This window comes from Plectropomus leopardus, chromosome 2, assembly GCF_008729295.1.
Source record: "Plectropomus leopardus isolate mb chromosome 2, YSFRI_Pleo_2.0, whole genome shotgun sequence".
NCBI classification, from domain to species: domain Eukaryota; kingdom Metazoa; phylum Chordata; class Actinopteri; order Perciformes; family Serranidae; genus Plectropomus; species Plectropomus leopardus.
In genome coordinates this window covers 10,965,323-10,988,618 of record NC_056464.1, presented here as the reverse complement: position 1 = coordinate 10,988,618, position 23,296 = coordinate 10,965,323, and the positions used below count along the sequence as shown (strand labels likewise).

The 23,296-nt window shown below is 42.8% G+C and overlaps 1 protein-coding gene across 1 annotated transcript; it reads left to right on the top strand.

Moving 5' to 3' along the window:
- Positions 1 to 4,926: 4,926 nt before the first annotated feature.
- Positions 4,927 to 17,712, top strand: dyrk3 (dual specificity tyrosine phosphorylation regulated kinase 3). The gene is made up of 6 exons (XM_042500843.1): positions 4,927 to 5,809; positions 7,840 to 7,949; positions 12,384 to 12,589; positions 12,694 to 12,997; positions 13,709 to 14,125; positions 14,974 to 17,712. Exons 1-6 carry the CDS (start codon positions 5,767 to 5,769, stop codon positions 15,703 to 15,705), a joined length of 1,812 nt encoding a protein of 603 aa, XP_042356777.1. The 5' UTR covers positions 4,927 to 5,766; the 3' UTR covers positions 15,706 to 17,712.
- The last annotated feature ends 5,584 nt before the right edge of the window (positions 17,713 to 23,296 follow it).

Below are 23,296 nucleotides of genomic sequence, written 5' to 3'. Positions count from 1 at the left end.
AGTGGTTCCCTGTATATAGCTTTTCAACCCTAATCACATCATGTAAGCCTTTATCACATCACATAGAATATTTTATCACACAAAAAATCTGCCTTTCTCAGAATTATAAACCAAAAAAGATACATCTAACAAGAAACCCAGCAGAGATGCGTCTCACTTACCTTGACTGACAGGGCATTTTTCTCAGTTCTTTAGTGCAGGGTTGGGCTACAAAAAAGAGAACCTACAATAGTTTCACTTCTCTTTGTTCTGTTCAGCAAAAGTTTCTTTGAGCTAGACACTAAATTCTAACTAACCAATGAGGTGAGAATTGTGGCAAAGGAATCATTCCTTTGCTGTTGTTACTGCTATTATCATCAGAGCCCACTTCATTAAATACACCTGTTCAACTGCTCATTAATGCAAATATTTATTCAGCCTGTCAACATGGCAGCAACGGTCAAGATGATCTGCTGAAGTTAAAACCAAATATCCAAATGGAGAAGAAAGGTGACGTAAACGTGGCATGGTTATTAGTGCCAGGTGGGCTTGTTTGTGTATATGAGAAATTGTTGATCTGCTGGGATACTAGTTCCTCTAATGATCACTGGCTGACTTCAAATGTGAGTAGACCCACATGTTTAAATGCCTAACTTTACAAAGCAATAAACAGCCCGTTACAAAAAAGTTGTTTTGGTGTTTACAGCTAATTTACCCCTTTATGACAACTATACAGGGGATGGTTTTTTGTAAAACTCAAATGTTATTTCATCCAAACATAGTCACCTCTGGCTCCAAAAATCCAAAATGGCAAAGGCCAGAATTCCAAACACCAGGCTTCAAAATGAGAGTCTACAGGCCAATAGGTGATGTCACAGTGGCTACATCCATGATTTTTATATAGTCTATGGGATTCTGATGCACAACCATCTCTGAGGTTTACAGAGAATAGTCAGAAAAAGAGGAAATATCCAGTGAATGGCAGTTTTGTGGGAGAAACACCTTGTTGATGGCAGAGGTCAGAAGAGAAAGGCCAAACTGGTTTGATCTGATAGATTGGCACAGTAACTCAGTAACAGGAAACTAACTGGCAGAGGCTCACCAAAATTGGACAAAAGGAAGTTGAAAAAAGCATTACTTGGTCTAATGAGTTGATTTCTGCTGCGTCATTTAAATGATAGGGTCAAAATTTGGTGCAAAAAATGTTGAAACGTGTGTCCATCTTGCCTTGTTTTAACAGTTCAGACTGGTGGTGATGGTGTAATGGTTGGGGATATTTTCTTGGCACAGTTTGGGCCCCTCAGTACCAACTGAGAATTGTTTAGACCCCACAGCCTACCTGAGAAATGATCCTGACATGTCCATCCCTTTACCACCACAGTACCTTCTAATGGCTTCTTCCAGCGGGATAATGCGGTTTGTCACAAAGCTCAAATCATCTCCAACTAGTTCAGTGGTTTACTTGGATCAAATGGTCTCCACAGTCACCAGATCTCAATCCAGTAGACCATTTTTTGTGGATGTGGTGAGCAGGAGTGCCATGGATGTGCAGCCAACAATTCTGCATCAACTGCGTGATGCTATTATGTGAATATGGACCAAAATCTCAGTGTTTGTGTTTCCAGTCCTTGCTGATTCTATGACATTCTATAAGGCAGTGCTGAAGACAAAAGGGAGTCTAACACAGTACTAGCAAGGTGTGCCTAATAAAGTGGCCCGTGAGTTGAGCTAAACACTGAATTCCAACAACCAGTAGAGTCAGAATTGCTGCAAAGGAATCAAAAATGTGCCATTGTTAGTGCAGATATGTGCACAACATATTGTAAACAGCAAATTCGAGTTTTTAGTGCCTGCAGATTAGATGAATTTAACTGTTCATATCTCTTAAGCGAGACCCTAAAAACACTGTTTAGTGTTTCCATGATTTAAGCAGAAAGTTGTCCAGACATGCCCCCAGCAGAAAATGCTGAGCTTTTCAACTCATGTTTTCGTCACCAAAAGTCACCTTGTATTGCTTTCAAATCACCAGCAGGTGGCAGTACCTCACCTAAACTACAAGTCAAACGTGCAGACTGTAACCTGTATGTGTGTATATGTGCAGATGCACGTGTGTGATTTTGTTTGCACATATTCTGTCATTCTTGATATGATAACAACATATACATTTTGCAGCATCTCTCACAAGTTTTCCACAATACTTTTGCTGATATTTCAAAGGGCATTTAAAATGAGGTGGACGACCAGTAAACCCACAGGTGTCAGTGTCTGTCACAGCCTCTCAGACCAAATACAGCCACAGCCCCTGCAAGGACCTATAGGTAGCTCTGCACCTGGTCCCATCTCTTGCTGTGGTTGTAAATTCACTGGCTGTGATTAGAGCGCTGCGCCGTCCACACTCTTACACCTTGAACCCTTTTGAGAGGTAAGTGCAATAAGCAGATCAGTTTATAGGCATTGTCGCCCTACTCTCTCTAAACACCACCATCTAAGAATAATCAGCATGGCCAAGCTGGCTTTAAGGGCTGGCTGCAGCCCAGAAGGGCACCTAAAACTGTGTCAGTATGCTTATTTATGGCAGCAAATATAGACAGGCCCCTCTTCTCACCTCTGAGAAAGAGCTAAGATTAGCATCACCCTCTGCCCAGCATGTATCACTGGCTGAATTTAGCCCGTTCCCCTTCTCATGCCTGCCTGGTCTCACTCCGTCTGTCCTCTGCCCTGCCCCTAACTATATCTAGCCCTGTATGGATCTCCATACCCTCTCCAGTTTCAGTCCACGGTTCAGCTTTCCTGACAGAGTAGGCAAAGTGAAAGACCAACAGCACTGTGCGGACCTGAGCAGAGGTCTTTATAGCTCTTGGTTGTTTATTTTTATTATCAATTAATCTGCTCATTATTTATTATTTATTAATATTTTCTCTCTAAATAGTAAAAAAAAAAAAAAAAAAAAAAAAAAAAACAACACCAAAAAACCTCCATCACAATCTCCAAAAGGCTGATTTTACAATTGCCTGTTTCATGTGACTGACACACCAAAAAGAACCAAGAAAACTGACTACTTCCCCGAAACCAGAACAAGTGATTTTTGGCACTTCTACTTAAAAAAATGACTTACCTGAAACTTATGTGTCTGTTGATCAAATATTGCTAATCTAATTGTTTCAGTTCTACTTAGCCCCTCAGGTCTCGAATATGAGTATGTAAAATCACTGACATGTGTAAAAATAGTTGGATTTCAAAAAAATTGTACCACTGCATAGATAAGGTGGAGCAAATGGATTTAGTAAGGGTTGATACATAAACTACTAATACTTTACAGAACAGCCATAAGCCATTAATAAGAGCAACTATTTTGACTTAATTTGTCTTTTGAGCTTTTCAACTGACTTTGGGAAAGTGATGCAGAGCTTGGATTAAAATTATTACATTAACAGAGGTGGATTGGAGTCACATGATTTTAGTCAATTTAATATATTCTGTTGTTAAAATGACATTACAATAGATGAGGAGCGCATTATGACCTGTTTATGACTTCATTTTCAAAGTTTAGGACTTGGGACGGGTCAGTTTTGACTTGGGACTTGATTCAAGACTTGGCTGTCTTGACTTTGACTTGACTCAGGACTTGTCACTTTTGACTTGGGACTTGGGACTCGAGTGCAGAGACTTTAGACTTACTTATGACTTGCATAACAATGACTTGGTCCCACCTGTTATCATTTTCAAACTCTTACAATGTTGCAATTTTTCGTTTGTTAATGATATGCAACTACAGATTAGGTATTTATAACAATTTATTAATGCTTATCAACATACATAAAAAGATGTGATAATTTATTACTTTTTCTAAATGATTAAATTTCAGTGGTGTGATGTCACAAAGTATTCTTATTTTGTTACGGTACTTAAGTATTTTTGAGTCTTTATGTTTCTGTCAACTTTGACTTTTACTCCAAAACACATTCTTAATAAAATGTTTACTTTTACTCCACTACATTTCTCCTACGCATTTTAGTCACTTACAAAAATTAGGAAGAAAGAGACGGATGGACAAATGAAGGAATGGGAAGAGAGGAAAAAGTGGATTTTGTCCTTTAAATCCCTACAGTTGTGAAAAAAAGAAAGAAAAAAATCTTCAAGAGTAATATATGCTATATTTTTTTAAAATGGTGTATGGTTCGTAAAAATAAATGTATTAATCATCAGAATTCTGATCACTTGCTTTTTTTATTACCAGCTTTTCCTTGTACTGAAATGTACTTAAGTACATTTAATATCAATAAATTACTTTTGATACTTAAGTACAGTATCATCACACACTTTTAACACCTTTCCTTTAGTAATGTTGTAATAGGTTAAGTGACTATAACACTTTTCCCTTTAAATAATGTGGAAACATTTTGTCGGACCAATTAAATTTTGTTTGAGTTACCAATTAAAAAACGTGTGTCCGTAATTATGATAACAGTAGGCTACACAACTCTTTAAAATTCCCATGAAATGATGTAGAAAAACTTCATCTGTTTGAGGAATCAACTTAAAAATGTGTGTTCATAAATACGGAAATTAAATATTAATTACCATAATTACGAACACGTGTTTTTAAGTTAATAACTCGTGCAAATTAATTTGTTCCGACAATTCTTTCCACATTATTTAAAATGAATTTTTATTAACTGTTATCTGAATCATTTTTCGGTGAGAAAACGACTTAATTGTGGCTTTGTGGTACTTGAAAGAGCCAACAGCCAGAAAACCTGGTGTATAATTCACACTTTATACCACATGAAGTGTTATAATGGAGCAGATGTACGGTATATTGGTTGGCTCGGGTGCAGAGCTCCAGGTGGACGCTGCGGGGCGCCCTGCTGCTGGCTGCCCGGCTGGCCGCTTAGCACCGCCCCGCTCCCTCCCTCCCTGTATCTGCCTGCTGACTCCGGGCTCACTGAAGACGCCCTTAGCAACAACACACAGCTGCGGCGAATAAGATACTCCTACCACAGAGAAGACGGATTAAACACTGCCGCTTTATTGCACCGAGAGTACAGGTGAAGCTTTTCTGCCGAGGCGATGCTCCGGTTGTTTCTGCAGCTAAGATGTGGCTCGAGCACAGCTAGCGAGCTAGCCTGTTTTGGCTAGCCGTCCCCCCCGAAGACCAGCGAAGCGGCCCCCAAGCTGTCCCGAAGGAGGACATTATCGTGGGGGTTCAGCGAGTGGTAGCATCGCTGCTTGCTAACTACAAAGTCAGCTAACTGGGAATAAGCACGGGAATGGTGCTCTGGATCGACTCACTACACCGACAGAGAAAGGCGCGGGGCACACGGGTCAGACCACCAAGCTGTAACATTTGGACTCAAACTATTTTTAACAGAGGGAGCGGCTCTCCGGCGGACGAGTGTTTTTGTGGCTGTGCGAGCGAGCTGGCTAGCTAGCTGAGGGAGACGACCCCCACCGCCTGCTCAGGTTTTTCAAACTGCTGCCAAGGCTAATGTTAGCCAGCACGCTCCACACACAACTTTTGTGGTTTTAATAAAACGAGGATAAATGACAATTAAAGCTAGGAAGAAGGCTAGCTAACCCCAAGGAGGAAAAAAGAAAACTTGAGTTTGTTGAAACTTCAACTCAAGTGCTCCTGGACTTCACGTACTAGCTGATCCTCGGCAAACTCATGTATGCTGTTTGTTAAGTTTGCTACGTGACTCTAGTGTGATTTTTTTTGTTTTCCACTTTTTTACTCGGGATTTTTTTCTTCATTTCGGATGCTGGCATCACATATTAATTGCAATCATGATGATAATAAGCAGAAAACCAGAGGGCCCAATAGCAACAGGTAACCACAACAAAGTGTTTGTCGGTGACTTTGTTTCCTTAATGTTGCCTTTGTTCAAAGCTAATTCGTTGTCAAAGTAAAAGGCAGCCTGCGTGGCGATAGTTTCGACCTCAGTCAACTCTGGTTGGCATTTACAGAAATACCTTTGTGCCAAAAATGACTTTTCTTGGCTCCTGGTTTAAATGTCACGTCGTGTCACTGTGTGTGCAGAGAATGGGCAGATGTTAGTTTCCATGGGCATTTCACAAGGTTGTAAACATGTTTTCTTTGCAACTCAATCACGAGACTTGTGTCTGTGCACGGTTTGGACGACAGCCCAGGAAGACCTACGTTGTTTATGCGTCTTGCTCGTAAGCATTTAATTGTCTTATCAACCTGTGATAAGCCCGGACAAATGTGGGCTACTTTCTTAATAGCTGTTTTGGACTTTGTGCCATGACTTTCATTGTTTCTGACCTCATCTTTATGTTGTGTGTTTGAGGAGGGAGCCATTTTTAATGTGTATAAGAGAAAATGTGCCTCTGTCTGTCACATGTACCATATGCTGTACATTGGACGTATTGTCTACACAGAGGCACTTTGTCCAGAATACCAGGAAGAGCAGGACAAAACCCAGTGACTTTACTCTACCACCACACGTTTCATGACACATGATCTACTGTATGTGTTTGCTTGAACCTTGTGCTCTAGCCTTAACTGTGCATAGAGAGAGGGAGAGGGATTTTCACAGAGCTGAGCGCCAGCTGGACATAGTATGCTGGATGTTTGGTTACATAGAAGTTTGGGCTCTTTGATTTTTTTTCTTATCCGAGAAAGTTTGCTTGGACAACAAAGTCTAATGCTGAAGCCCCACTGAGTAATTAGGAGTTTGCGGAGGGCTAATGAGGCCTGTGCTTGCCTAATATTGTGTGTGGAGCCCTAATGCCTCTGTTTGCTGTGCTGTGCAGATCTAATGCATCTGTATCCAGGCAGCAGGTCTAATCTGTCCCAGAGCTGGTCTGTTGACGAGCTGACGCGAGGGACATGGGCCTCTGACGCACCTGCACATGGTTACAGCGCTCTCAGGGGCCAGTCAGAGAGAACACCAACCTGCCACAGTTTGGGGCTTTTGCTAATGAGCTAACCCAACACAATAGCTCTGTAAATGGCTTATGCTAACAGGCTGCTCAGCCTTATTTCCAGCCACCAGAGATGAATACTTGCATTGAAGTGGCAACTTGTGGGCTAAATGACTGTCGAGGGGAACAGCCGGCTGATGGAGGTTTGTCATTTGAGTAACTGGCTTCCTCCTACAGTCCCGAACAGCCCCTCGTCCATCTACTCTGTGTCATCTCTCACTGGCGCAGTGCCACAGAGGTGAGCACGCACACACAGCAATATTGAATGACAAGCACCCACATCCTTCCATATGGGCTCTATTTCTGAGCACACCTGGTGTGTGTGTGCACTACATGACTCGGCCTGAATGGACAGATGGGCAGACGGAAAGATGCTGTCGTCACAGAGGCATCTGTTACCCCCATTAGGCCAATAATACCACTTGCAGCGCTAGCGATCTGGGACCCTAAGCCCTATCTAAGCTGGTCAGGTCGGCGCTCTGGCCTTGGCTACAATGTATTGGACACAATGGATACAATGGATGTATCTGCGAATGATGGCCTTTTCACAGTAAATGAGAGTTAGGATGTTGTGGCAGACAATGTGCATCCCCGCCAGTCTACAGAGACCAGCGTTGTGGGGCAGTCCTGCTGCGGTTAGCTCTGGGGATTTGTTGGGCTGCACCAAACCATTTGTTATAGTCTCAAGGTTCTCCCTGGAGCTGATAGGATGATTGATGAAATAATCAATGGGACTTTGCCTGGTTTGAACAAACAAGGCAAATCTCCATAGAGGCACACAGTGCCTCTATGGAGATTAGATTGCATTCTGTAGACGTTGCCTCAGCCTTTCATCCCTGAGTGCGTCTGTGTTACTGATTTGATGATTCCACATAATCACACTGATTTATTTGTCCACCTCTGTTCCTTCAGCGCGCCATGGTGACGGTCTATATGACTCGTACATGAGGACAGACCACATCCTTAAGGACGAAGCGGATACGAACAGTCCGTCTGGGCTGCCCCCTATGCCCAAGCACACAGTAAGTACGCACACAAACACACGCATACACAAAGCCAGCAAAGCCCTATTTCCTGTGCCGGAGCACGCTCTGTCTCCAGACATCCTGTTCCTCAGAGAGACATTCCCTCCTCAGTTCCCATTCACCTCATACACACCCCTCCTCCGTCTTTCAGTCTTGATTTGCAGGCTCATCTCTTATTTCTTATCTCCAACCTGCATAATTCAGTCAACTGTTTATGTCCTTCATTGAGAATAGCGTGATCATGTGAGTTATATTGATTGACTGCCCAAGGGGAGAGAACATGTGCTGCAAAGGGCAATTCTCCATGACAGTGTCAGATTAGCTGGAGTGAAGTAGCCATTTTGTCTCTCCAGCTGAAGTAAATGCAGAGATCAAACAGCAATTTTCAACCTTTTCGACTAAGAATGTAGTTTGAATGTGCAAAACAGTCCACACTTCACAATGCAGATTTACCAAAGCTCACTACATTGACTAACTGTTAGATCATGACTGCATCTGCTCGGACAAACGGCCCGCCAGAAGAACCAATCTCAGTTTTTGATTTGGGGTTACTCGTAACTCATTGATCAGATGCTGAATAGACCTTAGTCGATTTTCAGGTTTCCTATCTTTGAATGCCATTTGCACTGTAGGCAGACAGGAAATTTAGGCCATCACTTTATGATCTGAAAAAAAAAAGTCCTAGTGGGGTACCTTTCCGCTATGTTTGCCTTTCTGAAAAGCCCCTTTGGCAGTAAATGCTCACGCACAGACAACGATACTTCACCACCTCCCGCACCAGCAGAAGAGAAAAAAAGGCTGGTTTGATATATTGTTGAGATTTATTGGGCTTGAAAATGTGACCCACAAACAAAATCACCAATCAACATTCCCCCCCCTCCTCCTCCTCTTCTTCTATCTTGTGTAATCCGCTCATCAGCGTTGCTTGCGCAGAGGTTAGGCCTAGTTTTCTATTCTAGCCGTGTCCTTTGTATTTTCTGTCACGCTCGCAGAGGTAATATCCTCTGCTGAATGACTGACAGCGGCCCGCCCCAGTTCACTGCAGTTCCTGCTTGCTCTATTAAAGTAATACACTGATGTCATCCCTGTTCTTTGTGAAGGGACAAACTAATAAAATTAATAGCCGCGCTTAGCTCCTGCTCGTAATACAGCATTAATGAGACCTCGGTTTTGTTATGTCTTTGCTGTGATTTGCTGATGTGTGTCTACTTGTGTTGAGTTGTGCAACTTTGTGAGCCTGAAGGAGAAAAGCATACTTAGGTGTTTCTCTGACAGCAAAGAGATTAGCTCTTCTCCATCTGTTGCACCACGCAGATTTGCACACACAGTCTCACTCACCAGTATCACTCAGTGGCAGTAAAGAAGAATCACGCTCTCACTGTTTTTTTTTTTTTTTTTCATTTCTATCATCGGTCACTTTTCAAAATGTTTTTTTCTAATTGCGCCTCCCGCCCCGGTCAATCAATAATCCATCACAGTTGATGCTCCACATGCAGAAAGCTTTGATTTTCAGGCCAGCGTTTGTGTCTGGGTGAAGGGGCTCAATCAATGACATTCACTGTGTTTGTAGTACAGCTTCAGGGACAGCAGCTGCATGAGACCCTGGGTCAGCAGCAGGGCTGTTGTCATAAGTTAAGACTATATGGTTACATGCATGGAAACCCGTCCTGCATTCCAGCTCTATTTTAGGATGCCCAACTTACAACACAAACACACTGTGAGCTGAGTCCTCTTTCGTTTGAACGTGTCAACACCTACTTTTAATGTATGTTTCCGTGTTGTCTTTATCAGCTGACATGGTTTCAGTCTCAGACCTGCTCAGCTGTGTGTACAAGCCAAAGCCCGGAGCTCCACGGGGCGGCTTAGCAATCTAAAGGGAGAAAAAGAAAATGTTTGGTCCAAAATCTTCTGTCCCGCAGACGGGTGAAACCACACCGCCATTATAATAAGAAGAACTCATGTCAACTCGAGACAGTGAGACAGGCCGGTAAATACGTCTCTCCAGTGTGTCTCTATATAGGAAAGCCAAGCCGAGTTTATGTTAGGGTGTCTTATTAACAGCCACACTGCTTCTACAGTTTAAGAGTATAATCTAACTTTAATGACTGTCATTTCTCTTGAGCTCCGTAATCTTGTGGAAGGTTCTTTCCGCTGGTAAGAGAGAGGGAGAGGAGAGGGAGAGACGGAGAGCGAGGAGGAATGAATTCCTGGGGTTGCTGAAATGAAGCAGTTAAACTGGCAGGCGAGAGCAAGAGTCTAGAGCTTTCCTGAAACTCCTCCAAGCGAAGGCGGCTCTGTCACGTTTTAAAAGTTTGTCTGCAAATATTCTCAAAAACTATGGACAAATGCCAATATTTTTAAGCATCGGCTGGCCCCACTGGCCACCAAGCCCCTAAATTTGGTGGCCAAAGTACATTTTTGATGCCACGATGTAAGCTTAAATGTAAACAATAGCCTACAGAAGAGGCAATTTAATGTACTTTAATACGGCCCTCCTTAATTGTGACATAGTAATTCATGAAAACACAAACAGAATGAAAATATCTTTGTAAATACGTGGTTTATTCTCTTACAATTGTTTCTTTACTTTGTTTTAATGATCTAGTTGTCAGTGACATACTAACATCAAAATGTTGAGTAAGTTTATTTTAGGAGCCCTATATAAAGAGTCCTGCTGAAACATACAGAACTGATTTCAAAATAATCCAGAGTGTATCTAAGTTTAACTTCTGATTCTTATTGTTTTGTATAGTGTTTATGTAAAGCATGTTGTAATCATGCATGTTATAGCTATAGCTACATTCACTTATTGTAATCCAAGTACAATTACTTAAGCAGTGTACTTTAGTACAGAATGGTGTAAATATATGTGGATACTTACTTTAATCTCGGACAGAAGTTTGGTGAAATGTAAACACTGATGGAAAGAATCAGTAACGTCAAACTCAAACTTAAATTTTACCTTCAAACTGTAGTCAGCTGGATTTATTCAGTAACGTTACGTTTATGTATTGAAACTTGTTAGGTTGTCACATGGAATTGCAGTTCACTATTGAAGTTTCATATACCCCTGAACAAGCTCCATTAGCTGTTAGCTATATTAAGCTGTTAGCTGCAGTAGCTATTTGCTCTGTTAGCTGTTAGCTCCGTTAGCTAAACACACCGCAGAACTCTCATGCCCACAGGCTGCTAACAGCTAACTAGCTCTCCTCTTAGTGACAACAATACGAAAACACACTCTGCCAGTGCCTCAATTCAGTTTGTAATTTCCGAAGCAACGGTTATACATAAATTCAAAACCTATTCTGTCCCAGAGGTGTCCCAGGGAAGATCTCCGTCCGTCCCCAAAGCATTTTTGCGTCGTTGGTCTTGAGTCTGAAGCCCTGGCTAGCTGGTGAGGAGTGCTGTTCCCTGTTTTCGTAGAATGTTGAACTAAAAGGAGCTAATGAATATGGGGATTTTAATTTATTTAACTTTCATTTAGATAATAATAATAATGGTAGTCTTCCTGAGACATGCACTCTTATTTAAAATAGACTTGACAAAACGTAGTGCCCCTAGGGGGCCACCTACCAGCAATAACTGGTGGCCACAGAGTGACTTCGCCCCGGGTCATTGGGCCTGGTTAATGTCAAACCCTGAAAAAGGATTCCAGATGTACAGTGATTGTTGAGTCCATACGCAAATACAATCCCTGTTGCTCCAGTGGAATTTAACTGCTCGATCGAAATATGCAAATCTTTTGAGGTTAAACATAAACTTAACAAACTGAAAGATGATTGCAATGATTTGCATATGCTTTCTACCTAATGGCTTTCGGCATTCCAACAAACCAATAAGGTGACATGTAGGTCCAGTTTGTTTTTGAGTCATGGTTTGAGCAGGGTATGTTTACCCTTTTAAATTTCCTGCCACACTGGATCTAGATCCAGTTGTGCTGGTTCACCTGCTGCGTGCTGCATCTCTGATAATGGCTCAGTGCCCTCATCTCTGGAGATAGCTGATATTTAGGCCCGTATCAAACAATACATGACCCAGATCTGTCTACAAGCAGGTTCTACTTTTGTGTCTCTGTTCGTCACTCTTTTCCGCTTGTTAAATGAGCCTGAAACAATCATCATCCCTTTCTTTGTATTATTATATGTGAAATATTGACATGAAACAAAGACGCATTTTGTGCATGACTCAGTTGAGGTCTTGCAGGCTACAAGTAGCCCCTTTTGGGCACAGTGTGTCACTCCTCTGTAGATGGACACACAGAGAGGTCCTCTCTTCACTCTGTTGAATACATTCATACAATATAATAAACTACATGTCTTCTAAACAAAGAAGCATAATGTGCACTTCCTGTTTATAAACTGACTAAGCCAAATGTGTTTTCTAATGGCTTTCTTTCTGTGATTGTCCATCTCTCTTTTCTTTCTTTAATAGGTCGTCAGTAACAAGGCAGTGATGAGGGATCAGGTAACTGTGCGAGGTAGCCAGCTGAAGGTCAAGTACCTGTATGAAGACTCCACCAACAACCGGAAGATCAATGCCATAACCACAGCAACCACTCAGAACAGCGGGACCACTGGTCAGACGCCCAGTAAAACTGCCCCAGTCTCCTGCCTGTCAAAGGATCACAGTGTAGACAGGTGAGAAAGATGAAGACACCAAAAAGAACCTGAAAAACACTGTGCTATGTGGCCACCACTTAAGTCATTCAACACCTTGTTATTGTCATGCTTTTTTGGTGCAGCACTGAATCCAGTAAAGGCTCCAGCGAATCCTCCGGCCCTCACGGAGTTGTGAATGGAGGGAACAGTGGGAAGCTGTGCGGCCCTCTCACTCCCGACCAGGCTCTGAGACTGTACCGATCTCAGCTGACCACCCTGGAGCAGACGGAGATCCACTCCTACCCAGACATCTTCTTCGTGGGACCCAACGCCAAGAAGAGGCCTGCCGTCGCAGGAGGCAACAACAACTGTGGCTACGATGATGAGCAGGGAGGATACATTCATGTCGCCCATGACCACCTGGCTTACCGCTACGAGTTCCTCAAGGTCAGACACATTTTTTTGACATTTTCAATATGTTTTTTTTTTTTTTTTGAGTCTTTATCCCACAAAATGGGGTACAAAACATGTATATTTGTCTTTCAACCATTCATCCCCCAACCATTCCCTCCCTACCACCCTGTCTACCCACCCTTGGGATTACAGGTTACAAAATACATTCAGGTGGAGGAGGGAAAACAGCATAAGTTGATCAAATAATTGTTTAAATTACTCAAATAAAAGTAGAAAGAAGGGTTGTGGTTGTTTTTTGCTGTTGTTGGTTGTTTGTGCATTTGTTGGTGGTCTTTTTTTCATTGTATTGTTATACTGCTCTATAAAGTCAATAAATAGATGTTAAGAAAAGTAGAAGGGAGGCAGAGGAAGAGAAAAAATATATAAAATTTCAAATAAAAATAATAATTAAATACTTCTTGTAGCGAATAAAAAAAAATCCAAAAAGGGTCTCCGTGTCTTGATAAAGGTTTCAGAGGACCCTTTGAGTGTGTGTTTGATTTTTTTTTTCCAGCTTTAAGAAATAAATAACATTTGATCTAATGAGAAAAAGGATGGAAGAGCACATTGTTTTCCAATTTAGGAAGATCAACAATATTGTGAAGTGTCTGTAGGCTTTCACAATCATTGTCAAGTGTCTGTAAAACTATGATATTGTCACTCTGATGTGTAGCTTACTCAGTTTTTCTTTCTTGCCCTCTTCAGATCATCGGTAAAGGTAGCTTTGGCCAAGTAGCTAAAGTGTACGACCACAAACTGCAGCAGCACCTAGCTCTGAAAATGGTGCGCAACGAGAAGCGTTTCCACCGGCAGGCGCAGGAGGAGATTCGCATCCTGGAGCACCTGCGCAAGCAGGATCGTAATGGCTGTATGAATGTCGTGCACATGCTTGAAAACTTCACCTTCCGCAACCACATCTGCATGACCTTTGAGCTGCTGAGCATGAACTTGTATGAGCTCATCAAGCGCAACAAGTTCCAGGGCTTCAGCCTGCCGCTGGTCAGGAAGTTTGCACACTCCATTCTGCAGTGCCTGGAGGCTCTGAGCAGGCACAGAATCATCCACTGTGACCTCAAGCCAGAGAATATTCTGCTCAAACAGCAGGGACGCAGCGGCATCAAGGTAAGACACATTCATGGGTGATCAGTGGGGCTGCACCTGACTCAGAATTCTGCCGGTCGAATCAGATCAGGCAGTTAAATACGAATGTTCGATGATTTGTTTTATTTTTGATGCAAAGTTTTAAAGTCTGAATGGGCTCAGCGGGACGGTCAGTGTGGCAGTGGCGTTCACGTCGTATAGTAAACAAGCTAATGGCGGCTAACAACAGATGGCAGATACACAACATCTTTTGCACAGTAGATACCAACAAAAGCCAGAGACTTTCATATTAACTTGCTGTGAGCTGTAAATTCACCAACTCTTCACCGTACAGTGCCTTCTCTCTCTCCCCCTCTGTGCTGCTGCAGCATGTTTGCAGCTGCAAAGAGTAATGTGAAAGTCAAGAGCACTCATTCCACTGCAAAATCTGAGGACTAGGAAGTACACTGCGCAGAAGAAAAATGACTGCTTGATTTGAAGCAATCTCTGTTGGCCGAGGGTCTCCAACAGATGATTCGAGTCTCCAACTTTTAAGAGGCAGCCCTAGTCATTGGAAACAAAACAAAACTCACAAAAGCAATCTTGGTTTATCTTTCCACTATTTCAACAATCAACAATGTAAGACTAGCGTGAAAGCCAAGAGCGTTCACTCTGCAGCAAAATCTGGGGACCAAAACGTCCCCAGAAGTACACTGTACAAAAAGAACCCAAAACTGCTCAACTTGAAGCAATCTCAGTCGACTTAGGGTCTTCCACTGACAATTCAGGACTCCGACTTTCAAGGGGCAGCCCTCATAATTTGTAAAATTGTGTTCAAGACCTTAAACAGGTTTTCTACATTGATTTTTTTCCTCTCTTTTGCCTGCCAGGTGATAGACTTTGGCTCCAGCTGTTTTGAACACCAGCGGGTGTACACCTACATCCAGTCTCGTTTCTACCGAGCTCCTGAAGTGATCCTCGGTTCACGTTACGGCCTTCCTATCGACATGTGGAGCTTCGGCTGCATACTGGCTGAGCTGCTGACCGGATACCCTCTGTTCCCTGGCGAGGATGAGGGCGACCAGCTGGCATGCGTCATGGAGCTGCTGGGCATGCCTCCACAGAAGGTCCTGGAACAGGCCAAAAGGGCAAAGAACTTCATCAACTCCAAGGGCCACCCCCGCTACTGCGGAGCCAACACCCTGCCCACGGGGGCCACAGTGCTGACAGGGTCTCGCTCTCGCCGTGGAAAGATGAGAGGTCCGCCAGGTAGCAAGGAGTGGAGCGCTGCGCTCAAAGGCTGCGAGGACCCCACCTTTACTGACTTCATAAAGAAGTGTTTGGACTGGGACCCCTCGTCTCGTCTCACCCCCAGCCAGGCCCTCAGACACCCTTGGCTGTATCGGCGCCTACCCAAGCCCCTACCCGGGACCGAGAAGAGCCAAGGGGCCACGGTGAAACGGCTCCCCGAACATCACAGCACCTCCTTCCCTTCGATTTTGGCCAAAGGGGGGCCTGGTTTAGGCACCACGGCTGCCAACAACAAACTGAGGAGCAACATGATGGGAGACTCAGGGGAGGCCATACCTCTTCGCACGGTCCTACCCAAACTTGTCTCATAGAGAGAGAGTCCTGCGATCTCCTCTCTTCTTCCACTTCTTTGTCCTCTGCACTCCTCAGGAGGAGTCAGAGCGCAGGAGAAAGTGGAGGCTAGGTTTTCAAACTTGTTTGGTTGTTCTTTTATTTGTTTTCTACTGAGAGGTGTCGACACCCCAGTTCCTGGTTTTTAATATTAGCTGAACAGAGAGAGAGAGAGAGAGATAAAAGAAACTAAAAAAAAAAAAAGTTTTTATACAGAGGATTTCCTTGAGCGGCTGTGGAATTTCTGTATACAGCCACTAATGAGGTTTGATTTAGATAATGCTTTTTAAAAACTTCCTCGTATGTGTGGACAGCTTCGTAACTGAGCAGATGTTTTTAACCTGTGTGTGTTCTCACGTGAGCGTTGTGTGTTTTTACACACTCAAGCACACACCTGCACTGTCACTTGCCTCACTTCACACTCTTTCTTAACGCTCAGAGGACGCCACCCTTTCTGGGGAAGCGTAGACACGAGTGAAACTTGAAAAAGGGCTACGGAGATTACTCTTATCACGTTAGAGTTAGCAAGCAAACATTTGTTCAGCCAATTTGAATAGATCAACAGAATCATGCGCAAGCGTTTGGGGCCCTTCACACACTGACACCCTCATGTACGCGACATAAAGGCCTTCACGCAGGTAACGAGGGATAGGCATTATGAAGTGAAGAATAAGGAAAACCCTTTTTTTTTTAGCAATAAGTCTTCACTTCTTTTCTAATGTCACTCTTTTTCTACTGTTCCTGATCCCTGGTGCTTGCATGTCAGCTCAATATGTGACGATGGTATGTGTGTGTGCTTTAGCTTTGTGGTGCTACTGTGGGAGAGAGGACATGGGACAACCTATTTACAGCCCCCACCCCCACCCCCCACCCCCGACTCCCCCATTTGAGTGAAACAAGGAGGTGGGGGAACAGTAGCTCCACTCAAACTGTCACAAAGGTGTCACCGTCACACTCGGTACTTCACAAACTGAGCCTGCCGTGTGAGATAGACTCACATAAACTGATAAATATAGAGAAGGAGAGCTGCAAGTCATTGCACATACACACCTGCAGGGTGGAAAGTTGGCTGTGGGAAGTTAAAAGTTTGACTGAATGTCACCACGCCCCCTAATTTGCCTGCAGCAATTGTTGGCAGCGGTGCATTAATCCTACTGGAACAATAGCGCAAGGTGAGACAGATCATGGGATTAAATGAAGAGCGGTATGTTTTAATATGAGCCAAGATGTTTTATATTTCAGGGGGAGGTGTAGAAGAGTTGACAGGACAGGCCAGTGACAAACGGAGGGTTTTTATGGTACTGAAGAAGTGTTTCTCAGGGAGACATACTTGATACATCCCTTAATCTTATATTAACTGTGTTCCATTTCTGTCCCGACTATGGATGAACATGCATGCAGTTCTGTCCACTGAGAGCGAGAGAATGTATCTGCAAAGGGGGTCTGCATGCTCCACAATCTGACCTAGATTCTCTCTCCTCCCCCCACCATCTCTTTTCTCTCTCGTTTTTTTTTCTCTCACTCTCATGTAGGGCAGGGAACCTCTTAAACTCACACATATATAGTGAAATATGGTGCTGTCCAAAAACACACAGACACACAGACACACAGGTCAGGTGCACGTTGTATGGACCACACCGCTCAAAGAGTTCTTTCTCTTGTCCCTCGTTTCCTAAGTGAATCTGTCAGGGATTTCTACTCTGTCTCCGTTTTTTTTCTTTTTTTTTTTTTTTATAGAAGTGATTTCTATTTGCTATTCAGTCCAGAATATCAGAGGATGTAAAACGCAAAAGCGGAAAAAGAGAACGCTGTATACTGTCATGTTGTACCTAGTGGTGTGCGTTAGTAGGAGGGTGTTTGGTGTTTCAGCATGAAATCACAACCTGTTATCAGACTGAGTGACTATGAGAAGAGAAACTGTACAGTAACCAAATGAAGTTGTGATAGTTTCTTTTTCTAAAGAAAATAAAAATGATTATTAACTGAAATTTGCTGCTCTGGGATGATTTCTGGTTTGAAACACACTTATTTTGATATTAATAAACCTGCTTTGGTCACATTGTAGAACCAAAAGTGAATTCTATCTGTTAAAGATGCAGGGTGTTGAAAATATTTCTTCTTTTAAGTCAAGATTAGCCAAATCCAGTATTTGCTGTTAACAGAGAGTCAGATGAGTTTTGCCCTTAAACACTAATGTTTCTAAACTTGATTTTAAAGGAACTGTTCACCTCAAAATCAAAAATACATATTTTTATCTCTTACCTGTAGTGCTGTTTATCAAATTAAATTGTTTTCTTGTGAGTTGCCGAGTGTTGGATATTGGCTGTAGAGATTCCTGCCTTCTCTCCAATATAATGGAAATAGTTGGCACTCGGTTTTTGGTCTCAAAGCATCAAGAGTACATCTGAAAAACTTTGTTGTGATCTTGTTGTGAACAGTTGCATATAGGAACTTTATTCTATTTGCCGAACTACACCGGCCAACCATATTACTGAGCAGAAGGAAGAGTGCAACTACTGCTAGCTCCCTTAGCACCACTTGCCTAGCTAACGTTGCAGCCAAGTCAAGAGGAAACCATCAATGTTTACATCTCGAGCTGTCACATGCATGAGCCGCTTGTTTATGAGCAGATGCACTCTTCCTTCTTCCCAATGATTCAGTTGTAATTTTTTTAAAAAAGGAAAACAGTACCTACATAATACTGCTCACAATAAGGTGTGTGGATAATCGAGAGTGACCGTTTCTAAAAAGAGACATTTCTCTTGAGTTTTTCTAATGTCAGTTTTTGGCGCTTTGAACACCATGAGCCTAGTACCATCTACCTTCATTATGTTGGAGACAAGGCAAGACATCTCTACACTCATCCACTGGCACCAAAACAAATTTGACAAATTCCACTACAGGTAAAAGGAAATGTAGTTTTGATTTTCGTGTGAACTTTTCCTCTTAACATCAGTTCGGAGTAAAAGCTTTGTTTTCTGGAGAGATTTTTGCAGAGATACTGAGACAATAGATCAAGGGAAATGTCGATTTAGGCGGCTCACTCCTCATTTGTCGCCTAACCTGAAGTGCTTTTAACCTGCAGCTATGGCATTGTTTTTGTTAGGTGAAACCTAGGGCCTGTGTTTTGAAACAAAAGTGTGTCTCCAGACAGCCCGCCGGTTCAGTCGCTACAGTGAATCACTATAAAGTGAGTTGGATTTCAGTCTGCGATTAGGTTACAGATTCAATGAGCACTGGGACACCGATGAGTCATTGGCTTGTGACACAACTTCGAGGCAGCGTGTGATACTGACACTAAGTTGTTATCATGCGCTACCGTGAGGAACAAAGACGAAACTGAACAAAGCGTCTAATACAGCTGTGAAGATTCTCAGTCATCCTGATTATGGTATATCTGGAAGTAAGAGGAAGATTTTGTCTTTTTTCTGATGTAGCACTTAACGTTGATGAAACATAACATACGACACTAGTTTGCTTTGATGGGAGACGTCACAGCAGCTGCAGCCAATAAAAGTAATGACGGGTACGGGTTTGTTGACAGTGAGCTGAAGCGTTGACAGTAATTGGCATTGTCAAGGTATAGCTGCAGCTGCGTCTTCTCTGCTGTGACACGTGAAACAGGTCAGATGAGCTCAGGTTGTTGACATTTAAAGATATGTAAATCAAAAATTCTGGCACTTGTTTATTCCCTGTGTAGCTCAATAACCTTTTATCTAGGAATTTAGGGACCAAGTTAATTGGATAATTGCACCGAGTAGCTCTTTTTTAAATTCCACCTCCATCTGTGTGGCAAACAGAGCAGATGCACATCCATGGGAACGCCACCAAAAATACTCCTGTGAAGAAAAAAGTGGGAAGAGATTTATGACGACTATCCGGCAATAATGACAGTAGACTGATCATCTCCTGCAACGGCGATGATTCATTGTGTGTTTACACTCGCAGGCTGGTGCCCCGGGGGAAGAGAAAGTCAAGTATACACGCAACAGGAGAGAGGAGGAGGAAGAGAAACCGGTTGAGCAACTACTGAAGAAGACGCCAGCGTGGTGTTAGGTGTGTGTGTGGATGGGTATGTGTGGGGGGAATTCTACCCAGGTGTTTAATGCCAGCTGATCTAGAGAGGATGACGGACACTTTGTGGTAAAATGACGTGCGTGTTGTTTGTCATCGGCCTGGGCGTGTCTTTCCACGAACAGCGAGGTGTCAGTTTCTATGCAAGTGATTAAGAGGTTGAACAAACAAGTAAATGACGGATGAGAGGAGACAGAGACTATCCTGTTTTAGTGACCTTAACGGGCTTAATTCGAGTCTTTCTAGAGATTTTCCTTTTCACTTCTATATTCATGACGTCCTCTCAAAATGATGCTAAATACATTACTGTAAGTTGCTTTTTAAATGATTCCGACTGTCTTCCCCTCTCCTCTATTAATGTAAAAGCAGATTAGATCAATCCCATTAGACGCCAATCCAGTCACCTTCTGACCATATGGCCTTAGGCTCATGCTTCCCTACATCCCCTTTGGCACACTGACTACTATTCTCTAACCCACATGCGTTCGATGCTGTGTCCCTTCCCTCCTCTCCTCTTCTCTCTCCTTGATATGAGAACGAGTCTAAGCTTTCAGACCATATGGAGCCACAGCGGGATTTCTGGTGGTGAGTGTGGAAGAGGAGGGGCCGAGTGGTGACAGCTCTCTGATTACCATGAAGGTTTAAGAAATCTTGACCTGCTTGTTGCTCTGTGTTTGCTCCAAGTGTAAACATCTCTATCTATACCCTTTATATTCTTGTTGATGTTGTCATGTAGATACTCTCAGATTATGAGACAAAGGGCCCCTGAGCACTTCCATGTAAAAGGGCCCCCCGTCCCTCCTGGTGGTCGTCATTTTGAATATCTTTGTGATTGTTTATGCAGTTTCAGACCAAGCACATCTGTTTTGATGTTCATTTTGTGTCTCTTTGTACCTGTTTTGAGTCTTTTTTAAGGTAAGTCTGTGTCTCTTTTTTGTCATTTTGTCTTTTTGTAATCCTTTTGAGTATCTTTTGGTTATTTTGAGTCTTTTAATGTTTATTTTGTGTGTCTTTGTAGTCTTTTTGGGTATCATTAGTTATTAAGTAATGTTTACATCTCTGTCACAAGCATGAGCCTCTTGTTCATGTGTAGATGCACTCTTCCTTCTGTATGGTGATTTGGTTTGCGGGTATTATTTCAGTAGAAAGAAAAGAGTTCCTACATGAAACTGCTCGCAACAACAACAAGATCTGTTGATAATCTTGAATAACTTGGTCATGATTTCTGGAAAGAGACATTGCTGTTGAATTTCATTTTATTTTTTGTGCATTTCGGACCACAAGCCAAGTGCCATCTAGTTCCATTATGCTTGAGAGAAGTCAGACATCTCTATGACTGATATCTCCAACACTCTGTAACTCACACCAAAACTATTGAGACAGATAAACAGCACTACAGGTAAGAGGAAAAATATGTATTTTTGATTTTGGCATGAATTTGCCTTTAATGTTCCAGTGTAGGGACATAAATCTGCATGATTGTTACTTACATTGCTTCAAGTATGTTAAAGGTGTATTTTGCTTTTACCATAACGGCTTCAAAAGCCAAAAATATGCAAACTTGAACTTTGTACTTTTCTGTGTTCTTCCTGTATATTTTCTGTCACAGCAGACTTACACAACCTGTATTTAGGGATGTAGCAGAGTGACCAAAACTTGAAGGATTGCCCTGAGGGCTGGCAGTGCTTGTATGCTATTTTGTTTGTTCACATATTTGCATGTTGTATAATATTCTTCAAGTGGTTTATTTAATGTCACTGTGAGCTCTGTCGTGACCCACCAGAGAAACTTTTGTTTTCTGGAACCAAAGCTTCGACCAGAGTAGTGACTAACCGCTCGATAGTGCTCCGATGCAGAGTCCTCAGTACTTCGCTCCTCCATTTACCCAAGCCTTTTTTTTTGTTTGATATTGGAACGGACAATACAGTCTCTCTCTCACACACACACACACACAGAACTATAAACACACACAGTCGTGGGTCACAGAGTGCAGACACACTCCAGAGCTATGTGTGTCGTCTGGCTTGGGTCCACTGGGACAGCTGAGGTACGAACCAGGCGATGGAAGCAGCAGGAGAATGCCACATTAGTCCCCCCTGTTGCACCAACACACACAGATAGAGACACAACACATGTCCCCACATGCACAAAAACAGACTCCGGCCTACTGTGCCTTACTCATATACACACAATGACACACTCACAGCTGAGTGCTCGACACACACACACACACACACACACACACACAAATGCACAGCTGAGCACATGTCTACACAGGCCGAGCAGATGCAGATCGCTGGGAAAGGTGGGGTTGTGCTCCAGGAACATTTGCCCACCCAACCCACCAATCTACATTCCACACAGACTGCAGGGTAGCTATGCAGTTGTGCATACTGTGGGATTTTTTTCTGTGTGTGTGTGTGTGTAAAAGGCATTTTGTTGAGACCTTTAACTTCATCTTCCTGGCTGAAACCTTAGCTGGCTATCCATTCAGTTACCGTATTCACCGCCTGCATATGCAGCCCCCATATTTAGGTTTTCAGTTTCCTTGTCTTGTTTACATGACCCGGCGGGGTCACAGTTGGGACTGGAATAGAAGATGACTCACCCCCTGTCTACAGAGATGAATCCGACTGTCTGTTTCTCTATATGTGCGTGTGTTTATGTGTGTGTAATGTGTTTTTATGGTTGTGTCTTCTCAGCTCTCTTATAGCTTCAAGGTAGCAGGTCTGCATAGCAACACTGAGGGAAGAAGCTCCAAGGGCACATCAAAGCTATCATTGTGCAATAACTGTAAACCCACCTACTCAAAATCTCTGCAGAGCTTGTTTTTCACAGTCTGCTGCTTTTCCACTGTATAAAACGAGGAGGCGGATGAATATATTTATCATAAATCAGTCAGTCCAGAGTTGTGATAAATCCAAAATATTGCATCATAATAAACCATGACTATAACTGCATTTTTACGCATATTAATGTCCCACTATACTGTGCAGAAACAACCGTCTGCACCTTTTTGTTACTTTCTGAGCCATAACGAAACACATCTGATGTGTCATTTGTTCTTATTTCCTCTTCCCTGCTATCCTACGTATCAATCTAGATTGCTTTGTGTGTGAGTTGCAGATTGTTGGAGATATCGGCCATAGAGATGTCTGCCTTCTCTCCAATGTAATGGCAATCAGCTTGTGGTGCTCAAAGCACTAACAAATACATTTGAAAAACTCAACAGTAATGTCTCTTTTCCAGAAATCATGACCCGATTACTCTAGATAATCCATAGACCTTGTTAAGGAAGCGTGTATCTACACATTGACGAGAGGCTCATGCTCATGACAGCATGAGATGTAAACATTAACAGCGTCCTCTTCAGGTGGCCTGTATCGTTGACGGTTGTAGTTTGGCAGAAAGAAAATAGTTCCCACATGAAACTGCTCACAAGGTCTGTGGATTATCTTTAATAATTGGTTCATATTAAGAGACATTGCTGTTGAGTTT

Bases quoted from the DNA above. Each gene is read 5' to 3' on its own strand.
- dyrk3 (XM_042500843.1), top strand. From the start codon at position 5,767: ATGATGATAATAAGCAGAAAACCAGAGGGCCCAATAGCAACAG. The intron at 5,810-7,839 runs GTAACCACAACA...CTGTTCCTTCAG, and splicing joins AGAGGGCCCAATAGCAACAG to CGCGCCATGGTGACGGTCTA. The intron at 7,950-12,383 runs GTAAGTACGCAC...TTTCTTTAATAG, and splicing joins CCCCTATGCCCAAGCACACA to GTCGTCAGTAACAAGGCAGT.